A 12261-nucleotide genomic window follows, 5' to 3' on the forward strand; every position below is an offset into this window, starting at 1 on the left:
AAGCAGGCCGAGTTCGCGGTCGTTAGCACATGTAGCGGCTAGATAATCACAATACAAACGCTATATCTAAATAGCGGCTCCCAAGTCGTCCTACAGGCGCCGCAATTAACGGAACCGTGCACGAAAAAGGACGGTCCTAATGATTTGGCGCGCACTGTAACTATCGAGGTTAAATAGACTCCTTTCTCTCTCTTTACAAATTTAGTCAATTATGGTCGTCACTAAAATGAGGGTAGATTTTATGTCAAGGTAACAATTGCTTTTTGATGGCGACTTGTGCAGTCGCAACCGACGCCAATGCGTCCGTGGCCGATGCAACACCTCTGCTTCTGCCTCGATCCCGACGCAGTTGCTCGCCTGTCGACTGGAAAGAGCTGCGCTCAATCGCCACCGAAGTACAGCGGGCGCTCGATGCGTCCGACAAGATCGAGCCCCATGAAGAGTTCGAGTGAGCTACTCCACCACCACTAATTGAATTCATTCTAATGTAGCAACTCTAACAGAATTCTGCCAATGACACCACCGATGCAGGAGCGTGTTCGCGATGTGGCAGGCAGAATTAGGCGATGCGCCCAATAACATCGACGAAGAGAATGTAGAGGAGGCAGCAACCCAGCAACCCAGGAAAGAGCTCACCTGGTACGCCAGTGCTCACAAGTACTGGGACGACGAGGCCAATTGCCCCTTGACAGACAACGGCGTTCTGGGAGGATTCGCTCACGTCTCAGGTGTCGATATCCGCGAGTCCAGGCGGTTCCTCAAGCACGTTCGAGACACGGTGCGACCCGAGTGGGTCTGTAATGCAGCAGCGGACTGTGGCGCCGGCATCGGTCGCGTGAGTAAACTGCTGCTACTGCCCATGTTCGACCATGTGGACATGGTGGAACAGAGTCCAAGACTGCTACGAGGTGTACCGCAGTATCTTGGAGCGGACGAGACTCTGCGAGCTCGTGTGAGGGACCTGTACTGCATGGGGCTGCAGGACTTTGAACCGGCGGCTGCAAGCTATGACCTCATCTGGATGCAGTGGGTGCTGGTGCATCTCACAGATCTCGACCTCGTACGGTACTTGAAGCGATGCAAGAAGGCTCTCACCCCGAACGGCTTTATTGTGATCAAGGAGAACGTTTTTCAGACTTCTGAGCCCTACGACCTCGACCGGGACGACAGCAGCATCACACGCTCTGCTGTGTATTACAAGAGTATTTTCCAACAGGCTGGACTCACGTTGCTCGCGGAGCGGAGACAACGACACTTTCCGGAAGAACTCTATCCGGTTAAAATGTACGCGCTAGCTTAGCAGCAAAATTCGACTGTGTGTCCATTCTATCTAAGCCTTCAGTCCTGCCAGCACTTTGTCGAGCTGCTTGCGGTCGGAGACGTACACAACGTCTTTGGATTTCACCTTGGATTTGGTCTTGGATTTCGCTTTCTTTGCTGTGTCGTTACTGCCCGTCACCCGTTCAGTTGGTACTAGTGCCAGCTTAGTCGCCTTGTCACCGTCCTGCTTCTCTGCTATTGCCATCAGCTTCGAGAGGAACGGCTGCAGCTCCCGCGCTTGCTCCAGCGTTCCACGGCATCCCACCACATATAGTCCAAGGCGAGCCCGAGAGAAGGCTGTCGAAGCACGACGCACGTCTCGGAGATGTCCAACGCTAGACCCGCTACGTACTGTGGATAGCAGTACGAAGTCATTCTGCTGGCCTTGAAAACGATCTACAGTCGACACTTTGCAGCTCTTGGCACCCTCGGATCGAAGAAGCCGCTGCAGGAGCTCTTTCTGGGCGTCGTAGGTTGTAAGGATCGTCACCTGTTCAGAACGATAGCCAATCCCCAGCATGTACCGGAACAGCGCAACGACAAACCGAGCCTCTTCCTCGTTCTCGTAGGCGAAAGGTTTGGACTGACGCTCCTTGGACGTCCCAGAGAGATCCACAAACTGTGCCACATTAGAGAATCCGGCATTGCCAGTCTGGTACTCGGGCTCCGACATCACACGAGGCAAATCGCCCACCGTAGTTTTGTTTCCAGTCGATAAGTCATCATATCGCCACCGGTAGATGTCAGCCAGCTCACTCCGACTACGACCTTGACGATCAAGCACAATGCGAGGTACACCAAGACGTAGCAGACGTGTAAAGAGACTCTGATCGAAGTGCGCGTAGCTCTTTAACGCAAGCGACTTCACCACCGGCGGTAGCTGTTTTGGGTCTCCCATGAGCACGACACGTTTAAGACCCGACGATGTCTCACCCTCGTTCGCTGTGGCTTTACTGGAGCATGCTAACAGGAGCGGTACCAAACTGTCCAGCTCACTAACCTGAGCAGCTTCCTCCATGATGAGACTTCCAAATGTCAGTCCGAGGTCCGTCAGTCTGCGGTGGTTTAACGCCGCGTGCGTGCACGTCATAGCGACAATGCGAGCATGATGAATCAAATACATGTCGCCGCGTTGACGTGGAGTCTGGAGGAGTTCAAAAGATTGAAGACGCCGCAGCTCTGCGAAATACGACTCGATGTCCAGGGAAAACTGATGCAGAGCATCGACCTTGTCGGGCGCCGTTCCCTTTCGCATTGTGAAAAACTCAACGAGTGCTGCAACCTTGCCATCCTTTGGTGGCAACTCTGTAGCCTCTCGTGCAGCGTCGAGGAACGTCTTCATGTGGAACTGGTAGAAGATGAGCGCGTTCTCGCAAGAATACGACGCCGAACCACCAGCAAGACCGGCGTATTGCGTAGCATCACGCTTGATCAGCCACTGAGCCATTTGCTCCACTTCATCCAGCAGTACCGCCCTCCGCGTTAACAGGAATGCCACACGACCATTACGACTGAAATCTGCATGGAAAGCGCCCTCATTTTCCTTCCCGCCTGCACCATCATCATTCGCAAGTTGTGGCTGACCCATTCGAACGATTTCGGCCTCGTGAATAACATTTTGGGCCAGAATCTTGGCAAAAAAATCGTTCAGTGCTTGGTTCGAGTGAGCAACAATAAGTATCTTCTCGCGAGCTGGGGTGGTGCGGTACAGGTTCAACGCGAGCTGCACGGCCACATCCGTCTTACCCGTGCCTGGCGGACCCACGACCAATGTGAGACCTTCACACTGTCCCGTTCGGACGGCTGCCACTTGTGCCTTTGTGTAGCGGATTGGGGAAGAAACACTTGGAGATGCAGCCGAGGCATCCTTCTTGTGGTACGCCCGAATAACACTCGTGCCGTTGCGCACGCTCTCGACGTAAGTAAACGGAGCAATCGCGACCTTCGCATCAAGCTCCTGTGTTTCATCATCGGCATTCACAAGCTTTTCAGCGCCACCAGCTTCAAGCGCGTGCTCTCCATCCAGTAGTAGTTCACCCATCGGTATCGCTAGCTGTTTATCAGCCCTTGTCTTGTAGATTGACTTGTACATCGCAGCCGCCGGATCGCCGTATCCCAAGAAGAGGTCGTGAAGCCACGTTGGCAGAAGCTCTTCCTTGTTGGCGTTAAGCCACGCACCGGCAACTGTATCCAGCACAGCCTTGAAGTTGTTCTCACGCGGCTTCCGTCGAACTAATAGATTCACCTGCTCGTATGCCTCTAAATGGCCACCTTCCAGATCGTTCTTGTATTGCACGCCATCCAACGCAATCTTGAAGACGCGTTTGGTGCCTTTGCCCACAGCGTTTTCATCGTTTACTACATTGCCCGCAGCGTCCGTGACCTCCAAGACCTCGCCTGCACGCACATACTGCACACCAAAGTTTTCAGGAAATGACCCCATCTGCTTTGTCTGTTGCTGGAAGCCCATCATTTCAGCACCTTCATCAGCCGTTGCTCTTACTGTCACAAGAAACACCACCTCCTTCGTCTGGTAGCAATCAAACTGCTTGCGATCGTGGCGACTAGAGAGTTCCACCTCAAACTGCGCAACAACGGATGCTGGGGCGGTTTGGCCAAGCGCTGGTTTACTCACTTTCACAATCTGCAGTGGACTAGCCAGGGGTACAGCAGAACGAGAAAACCCTCGGAAAACTGTGTCGTTGTCACTTGACGAGCGCAGGGTACGCACTGCGTCAAGTTGCTCGATAGTACTCTCAAGATCCCTGCGAATATCTTGCGCAGCCTCCAGTCGAACCAACTCGTAGTTGCGCTGAAGATAATCTGCCAGGCTCAAAAACTGCAGACCCAATTTACGCACGGGTAGTACACGGAACAGGTTGGTATCATCAGCGTTGTAAATCTCCTTCAATGCTTGATCCGGTTCGTCCATAGACTCGTCGCCATTCTGTGTTGCCTTGTCCTTGCGGTCCAGCATTTCATTCCAAATGTCCAATTCCGTAGGGAACACTGGCACGTTCGAAGAAAGAGCGTCGTTTTCGCTGTTGCTATCAGCCGAGTATTCTTCCTTGAAGAATTCAATCAACTCAGCGTCGGAGCTTAAGTCAGCTTCAGCCTGACCCGCCAGTACACCAACAGCGATAGCCAACGCTGACAGTCGCGAGCGATCAGCAGCTGCTATTGCGCTCAGCATCTCGGTGAAGCTGGAAGCATCCGCAATATGACTGCACGGAGCGATGGCCAATTCCTCCACTCTTGAGTTCCTGAATGACGCAAACGCACACTGCTGCAATGCCTGGATGTGCTGTGCCTGCTGCTCTCGATGCTCCCGCGGAGACAGCGACGCACCCGTTTGAGCATCGATGGGAAACCTCATGCAGGCGTCTAATAGCGCCAACTGCTTGCTGAGGGCTTGTCTATCATTGAGATTCTGCCACTGCAGCGCGTGCTGCACTAATGCACTGTTCTCCAGCACTGTGCGCACATGACGACGCCTCAATACTGTCAGCAGAAAGCGACGTGTGGGCAGCTGGCTCAAGAGGTCAATCAACAAGGCCAGAAACACGGCAACGAAGCGCAGGCGTAGCACTAGCTCCTGCTTTGGAACGGCATCGTCAACCGGGGCCTTCAGCACCTGGAAAAACGCGTCTAGTCGGTGCACCAGAGCAGTTTGTTCGTGACGCGGAGTCTCCGTTGTCGCCTCAAGTTTACGACGCTTGTTCTTTTTTGGCGTCTTCTTGTCCTCTGTCTTGGTAGAAGAATCCTCTGCCATCATACGGTTCCAGTGGCGCTCCAGTTTAGGATACGTCTGGAATTCGAGCGCGCGCTGAGTCGGCGACAGCGCCGTCCAGAGCGGCAGCGACGTCATCTGCAGCAGGGAGGCAGCAACCTGCGGTACGTCGAGGTTCTGGAAGCACGTGATGAGAAACTGGGTTAGTGCAGTTTCCTCCTTGAGCGTCCACTTGGCGTCGTCGTCCCCGGCTTCAGCGTCCGCCAATGTCGTCCACAATGTCGACGTAAATGTCTTCCAGGTTGCGTCCTCTTCCTTAAGAAATATCCACACACCACTGGAGCTGACCCCTGACGACACTGTGTCTCCCTCGCGTGAGCGGAAACACACGAGCAGCAGCACGGAGACCAGCCAGGCCTTCTTTACGCAGTCGCGTACGGTGGACACTACGTCCCCCAACGGCCACAGAGCGTCCTCCAGGAAACGCATGTTGTCTAACTCTCGGAGACACTTCAGCGTTCTCTCGTCATCGCTCGATTCGCCCAGAAACTGACTGTAAAGCGTTGCGATGGCATCCAGAGACTGCGTAGCGAATATGACAAACATTATTTATCAGCGTTAGAGTGCGGTGTTGGAGGCAGATTATGTATGGTTGTGCACCTCTTTCGACGTAGTTTGCTTTAGTATTGCAGTTGCTAGCTCGCGTGCCGTGGGGGTGGCGCTGGAGGCCCCCGAAGACACCGACAAAGCTGCTCGACGAGACATTGCAGGCTAACCAAAGATTGGCAAGCGGTCTGGGTATTAATTTGAGCGATTAGTTACTAAATTTTGGGGAATTCATGAAAAGTCACTTTTTTGGCACATATTTTGGGTACGTTACGACTTTTGTTTTGCAACAGCTTGGGCAGCAGAAGAGCGCTTGCAGTGCCTAGGAAAACACCGACAAGTCGCTGCGTAGAGACCCCCGCTGCACTATCCGTGCGTCTCTCCGTCTTGGTCTGCCCTTCGTCTCTCGATCGCATTCCGTTTCTCGTCTCCTAACGCGCTACAACGTCAGATACAGCTCTTCTCCTGACACACCCAATCGCCATGCATGCTGCGGCTCCCGATGCTTCCCACGCACCGCCGGCGAGTGTGCCGTCTATCCAGGCTACAGGTGAGGCTAGCCGTGACCTGCAGATTACTGGCGTGACCCGTAAGAACACCAGTTGGCAATACCACATCGAGGTGCTGGACGTGCGTGCATCCAGTTTCAGCAGCGGCAACTCTGGCAACTCAGCACGGGATCTGAACGTACGGAGCAGTAACAGTGAGGACCCAGAGACCACCACAGCAGAGGAGCAGAGCGTCGTGTATCCGGAACTGCCGCCCGTGGTTCGCTACACGGTCATGAGGAGGTACACGGATTTCCGCCATCTATACAACTACCTGGTGGAGACGCATGGCTCAGCGCTACGGGACGCACTGCCGAAATTCCCAGATGGAGGCTGGATCTCCTATCTGCGTGGAGACGACCCAAGACTGCTGCATCACAGACGCGAGAGACTCCAGCGTTTCCTCAGAGCGGTGGACGCACGCCCGGAGTTGCGCTGGAGTGTCGCCTTCACCACGTTTCTACGCCCAGACCTGGAGGAGCTAGCGTCTATCGGCTCGAGTGCGTCATTGCCGTCGTTTGCCAGCAACCCTTCCTTTGCCGCCTCGACCAGCAGTAGTAGCGACATGGACTCGCGTCCTCCTCCGCCACCGCCACTATCTGCTCCGTCGTCGCTGCCACCTCGTCACAGTCTTATCGAAAGCTTGGACGCTTGTCCCGCACCACCCGTGAGCTCATCGGGTGGGTATGTGTCGCTGTCGCAGCTCAAGTCTCCTGAGATCCGTTTCCGAAAGAAAATGACTCCGGGAGGTGCCGACGCTCGTGGCGACTTGAAACGCAGACGGTTGCATCTTCACAGTCAAGACGCTGACGATATGGACATTGAGCAGCGTAAACCCTCGGCCAAGAAGCAGCTGGCGATGGCTCTTAGTGGAGCGCTAGGATTCAAGCGCTTCGTTGTGGGGGTCGGTAGCGGTGTCATCGGGACGCTTGGCCGAATGGGCGGCGAGCGCTCGGACTCTATAGACACCGCAGAATACCAAGACGATAGTGATAGTGATACGGACGAGGACAGAGGGTCGAGTGAAGGTGTGCGTGGCCGCAACGCCGACTTGCTCAAGATGCTGTCTAGTGGAGGCAGCCAAACCGTGCAGCATTAGATGTGGACGATTCGTATTGCATGAACGTGCCGCAATATGCAGCACGAGCATTAGATGGTGCATGAACCTGATGCAGATAAATATTTAGCCGATCTGAAGGTGCTTATCGACTGGCGCTATGCAGGCAAAACAAAAAGCAGATAATACGAACTCCCGTGGTGGATGGTGGCACCAGAGAAGCAAAGTAGTACATGAACATTACACAGTAAAAGGGTTGAGCAATTCACGAGCTCTATACGAGGGACAGCCTTAGTATAACGTATCGTACTCTGACCAGCCCATGCTGTGGAGACTACCCGTGGACGTGGTACCACGCAGCAGTGGCTTAAGCTCGCAGCGGCGGCGCTCGAGATGCGGCAGCAAGACGCGTGCCTTCTGGCCTGATGCCAGCTTGATGTAGATTGCGTCGTCCGTGATGGAAGAAATCGTCCCCGTATACTCCTCATGGATCAGTGGCATCGTAACATGCACCTCGTCTCCATCTTCAAACACGTTCTTGCCGCAGAACAGCCGCCGTCGCTCGAGCTTGAAGGGCACTGCAGCAACAAATGGCAGTAAAAGTGTTAGATAAATTCGCATAACGTAAGCAACAGACACACAGATCTTACGGTTTCCGTTGTTTGGCAACTGCTCGACCGAGGCTTGTGCTGTCTTCTTGTGGTCGCCAACAATAGCAGCAATGTCGGAATTGACGTCATCAAACGGTAAGCGCACCGCCTCCACCGGTAGCAACTTCGACACTTCGACAGGATCTCCGATTGCTGTCGGGTCCATTTTGCGTCGTTTGACTAGAGGAACTTCTTTTGTTGTTGCAGGTGGCTCCGGCACTTCACCCTCCTCTTGTTCCGGCTCGCTAGTCTTCTTGCCCTCGTCGGTCTTCTCCTTGACAACTGCAACATTCACTGACGGCTTGTCTGCCTTGTCCACTTTCGGCTTCTGTTTAGGTTTCATCTCAATGTTCGCAATCTTCGCTCCGGGCTCGGACAGCGCCTTCATCTCCGTCTGGAGCTTGGCCATGACGGCGTCCACTTTGCCCAGTAGCTCTTCCTTGAGCTCTTTCCTGTCATTCTTCCACAGGTGATGCGCTCGTTGCACCTCAAACTTGTACAGATCCTGTCCGTTCTTGAGCTGCAGATTTTTGTGCAGTTCCGCCGTCTGCAGCAGGCGGTTCCGTTCCTCCTTGAAGGCAGCTACGCGGCGACAGAACTCGGCGAGTGTGCCGTCCTCCACCATTTTCTTCTTCTGCTCCAGCTCAGCCATTTGCTGCTCGGCGCGAGCGCGACGTTGTTCCTCAGTGAGTGGCTCTGACGTCAACGAGGAGCCCGATGTAGACGAGGTATTAGAGACATTGGACAACGAGCGTTGGCGTCGTTCATTGACCTCGTTGTTGTCGTCGTCATCCTCATCATCATATTCATCTCCCGACGGCGGCGACTGGTGCTCGTCGGTGTTACGCATAGACTTGCGAGTATCCTCCACGGTCTTGCGTGCTCTGCCTCGGCGGCTTGGGCGGCGCTGAGGCTCGTCCATCGTCTGGCCGGCTGAGCTGGCGTCCGTGTCTGCGCCGTCCGATGTTGAATCGCCAACCATACTGCGCATACGGCGACGCAAACGCGTGCTGGTGCCCGTGTCGCTACTGGCGTCGTCTTCAGGGTCGCGTGAGCGATCACGGCGGATGGAGCGCTCCATGGGCATAGCGAGGATCGAGCGGCGACCAAGTTGTGGTCTTGTCTCTGAATGCTGTCCAAATGGCTCAACAACATGAAGTAATCTTACTTAGGCGCTACTTCTTGATATTTGGTACCAGGTACCATAGTTTCGGTGATCGAACTTCAACTGTAAATTTCACTCTTCCTCCTAAAGCTAGCTAGCGAAGACCTTGCCGCTGAGACTCAAGAGCAGACCTGGATTCTCCATGAGAAAGATCTGTAGGTCGTGCTTCTGAATAACGAAGACAGAGCCAGCATGTGTGCAGATTAGCGACGTCGCGTGCGTTGTGTCCTCTGTGGACGTGAGTCGATCCACGTCCCCAGCGAAGCCGCCGTGGTTGAGCGTCACCTCCTGCAGTACGTCACAGCTCTTATTGTTGCTTGAGGTAGTGCTTACGAGGCTCAAGTCCATCGGGATCACGCGCTGTGAATTTAGTTTTGAGTCACATATGGAAACATGAGTTAGTGCCGATACTCTCAATGCCTTGGACAAACAATTTACGTACGTTCAGCGATTTCCTCGCGATGAGCGATAGCGTTTGACCTGGAGACGACGGTCGTGACCGCGACGGGCCACTGGCTGAGTTGTTCCGTACGGGTGAACCGGAAGATACAGGCGCGATCTTGAGAAGGAATTGCCCCTTGTCGATAATGACAGCGCTGCAGCACTTGTCGCCGGCACTCCAGAGTACCTGCCCCTCAGTCACGTCACGTGGGCGTAGAATGATCTCAAGTGCTGTCCGCTGAGCCGACGTCAGTCTCCGGAACACTTGATTGCTCTCTACAATGTCGTAGGAGAAGTAAAGTCGACTCTGTGCGAGCTGTTGAATACGCTCGAAGGAGGACGTGCGTCGTAGGAACCAGTTGAAGTCGAGTGCATTGAACTCGAGTAGTGACAGTTTAGTGCTTGCTACCATGTCGTATGGAAGCGCCCAGTTCGGGGTCAGCAGAGACTGCAGATCAAAGTAGTCTCCTGGTCGGTACTGCTTCGCCAGTGACAACATGGACACTCGTCGACGTGTGCTGTTCTCTCGGCCGCGTGCTATCGGTTTGGGGACATTGATATTCTCGACTGGCGAAGATTGGGCCAATGATCCATCCACTACCGGAGGTGACTCCTTCTTGTACACTGCTTGCGCCTCGCCCACAATAATGATGAAGAACGTGTCACCCACGTTACCCATCTTACTCACAACAGCTCCTTTGGGATACTCCGTTTTCCGAGCCATTTGCAAGATCTCGTAAGCGTGATTAAGTGTGAGCTCAGCGAACAGATCCACTTTTCTAACAAGATCTAGGATCTCAAGTGCCCCAGCATTTTCCGGTAGCTTTGGTACGTCTAACGTGATCGTATTATGGACACCTTCTGGTGCGCCACGGAGCCCGCAGTTATCGGGTAGATCCTTGGCTGCCGTGTGCACCACGTACACCTTCTTTCGAATCTCTTCGTCTAGAGCCATAAGCGTTTTCAGTGGCGTGTGAATAGGTGGCACTCCCGCTTCGTGCAAGATAGCGTCACAGTGCCAAGGGAAATTCAAGAGTTCATGGGCTCTGGCAGGTGAAAGAACTCCTTCACTCTCGAGCTGGCGGATCTTGTCTACGTCGTTAAGGTGGTCACCGGAGAATGCGATTTTCTTGTCACCGTACGTGACCTCAAAGCCTACGCACGGGATGGAGTGCAGCGAGTAGAAAAAGCGGAACTCAGCACCGCGGATCTGAGTCACGTCGTTGATGCGTACAAGGCGATGATCGAGCACGCGTTCGAGGAAACTTGGCTCGAAACCTGACAGAGCCGAGTACTTGCGTAGGAACGACCGATAAATAGTGTCTGTGGTGATGAGAGCTACGCGACCTTCCTGCAAGATCTTTTGGAAGGTGCCTGCATCGTGGTCAGCGTGGCAATGCGTAAGGATCACACCGTCAATCATGAGTGCTGGAATATTGTTAGCGCTCAAAATGGACGACGAAAATGGAGGTGGGTCGATCATAATCCCGCGGTGGTTGATCCACAGAACGTAACCAGAGGTTTTCCCGTTAGGGTCGAAGCCGTGAGAGTTGCCAAGTACCGTCACACCAAAGGCTGGTGGGTAGAATGAGTCGAGATGGGTGGTTAACGCATTTGCAGGCGGTGGAGGGAGATCGACGGCGTCTTCCAATGTCACACTCCCGTACTCTCCATCGTCGATGGTAAAGCACCCGTCACCTTTGCGAATTATAAGCGGCGGGGTATCACTTGGTGCTCCAAGCTGTGCAACCTTGGCTTCACCGTTGGCGTCGAAGTGGGTGAAAGTGAGCAGCATGTCTAGTGATATGAGAGTGTCACCAAACTTACGAAAGTACTCCAGTTCCTTTCTTAAGTCTGGAAACTGCTCTGGTGGTGTAGCTTGTGGGAAGTCATTGCGCAAGTCAAGTTCTGCAGGACCGAAGAGCGTTTCCTGAAATACCTGACGGATCCGTGATTCTACGTCTGCAGACGTCACGATGAGGTTGACACACTGTCGCTTGAAGAAGAAGTTGCAATAGGCTGGGAACTCAAACTCGGCCACATTGACGCCCATGTTGGCACCTAAAGTCTTAGTGAAAGGCTCCGATGGTACAATATAGTGTCGTGGCACAGGAAGACCAAGTTTCATGGAATCCTTGATTGTTTCGGGGGGCATCCCGAGTTGCACAGGGCCGATAGATGTACAGGCCACGACGCCTCCTCGAGGAAGCTTAATAGTCTCCAACGTTGGCCCAGAATTTGGTTTAGAGAGGCCATCCTCTCCTACCAAGCTTGTCGTCATGGTGTGGGAGTAGAGGTAGCTGTCGTGGAGACTTGCTCAAGAGGTGTTGGAGCTTGGCTCTCGCTGCCGAGTTGGTGATGGTACTACTGCCGTCAAACGGATGAAAGTAAGTATAGATGCCTGTCCTGCTTGCGAAAATAACGGAGAGAACTCTGAAACGGAGCCTTCATGTGGAGAGAGTATATGACTGCGCGTAAAAATATCAAGCATCTGCTCGAAACATCGACTCTACAAGTGTAGCTATCAAGCTGCTGCTGGAAAGACACCGAGAAATGACCCACGTCTTATGGCTCTTAGCCTGGTGTCTCAATCTAGACACGTACAGCCTAGCCTAAAAGAGCATGCATTGGCGCTAGTTACGACCAGCACAGACGAAGTAGTATTATGGCACATGTACACATGACGAAACCGCAAAGAACAACTGGATCCAGCATTCGAAGTTGCGCCGCCTCGAAAAAAGTCA

The 12261-nt window shown here is 53.6% G+C and overlaps 5 protein-coding genes across 5 annotated transcripts; 2 read left to right on the forward strand and 3 right to left on the reverse strand.

The window, feature by feature from the left end:
* The first annotated feature begins 236 nt into the window (after positions 1 to 236).
* Positions 237 to 1500, forward strand: PPTG_09164 (hypothetical protein). The gene is made up of 2 exons (XM_008904034.1): positions 237 to 448; positions 532 to 1500. Exons 1-2 carry the CDS (start codon positions 267 to 269, stop codon positions 1298 to 1300), a joined length of 951 nt encoding a protein of 316 aa, XP_008902282.1. The 5' UTR covers positions 237 to 266; the 3' UTR covers positions 1301 to 1500.
* On the reverse strand, positions 905 to 5911 carry PPTG_09165 (hypothetical protein). The gene is made up of 2 exons (XM_008904035.1): positions 5711 to 5911; positions 905 to 5632 (listed from the first exon to the last, which is right to left on the reverse strand). Exons 1-2 carry the CDS (start codon positions 5813 to 5815, stop codon positions 1331 to 1333), a joined length of 4407 nt encoding a protein of 1468 aa, XP_008902283.1. The 5' UTR covers positions 5816 to 5911; the 3' UTR covers positions 905 to 1330.
* Positions 5912 to 5914: 3 nt separating this feature from the next.
* PPTG_09166 (hypothetical protein) lies at positions 5915 to 8007 on the forward strand. The gene has a single exon (XM_008904036.1). The coding sequence runs from the start codon at positions 6140 to 6142 to the stop codon at positions 7301 to 7303; it is 1164 nt and encodes a 387-aa protein (XP_008902284.1). The 5' UTR covers positions 5915 to 6139; the 3' UTR covers positions 7304 to 8007.
* PPTG_09167 (hypothetical protein) lies at positions 7411 to 9038 on the reverse strand. Its single transcript, XM_008904037.1, has 2 exons — positions 7912 to 9038; positions 7411 to 7839 (listed from the first exon to the last, which is right to left on the reverse strand). The coding sequence occupies exons 1-2, from the start codon at positions 8996 to 8998 to the stop codon at positions 7553 to 7555; spliced, it is 1374 nt and encodes a 457-aa protein (XP_008902285.1). The 5' UTR covers positions 8999 to 9038; the 3' UTR covers positions 7411 to 7552.
* Positions 9039 to 9166: 128 nt separating this feature from the next.
* On the reverse strand, positions 9167 to 11798 carry PPTG_09168 (hypothetical protein; the record flags this gene model as incomplete). The annotated part of the gene is made up of 2 exons (XM_008904038.1): positions 9167 to 9436; positions 9519 to 11798. 2 exons carry the CDS (start codon positions 11796 to 11798, stop codon positions 9167 to 9169), a joined length of 2550 nt encoding a protein of 849 aa, XP_008902286.1.
* Positions 11799 to 12261: the final 463 nt, after the last annotated feature.

Source organism: Phytophthora parasitica, assembly GCF_000247585.1.
Source record: "Phytophthora parasitica INRA-310 unplaced genomic scaffold supercont2.17, whole genome shotgun sequence".
Taxonomy (NCBI): Eukaryota; Oomycota; class Peronosporomycetes; order Peronosporales; family Peronosporaceae; genus Phytophthora; species Phytophthora nicotianae.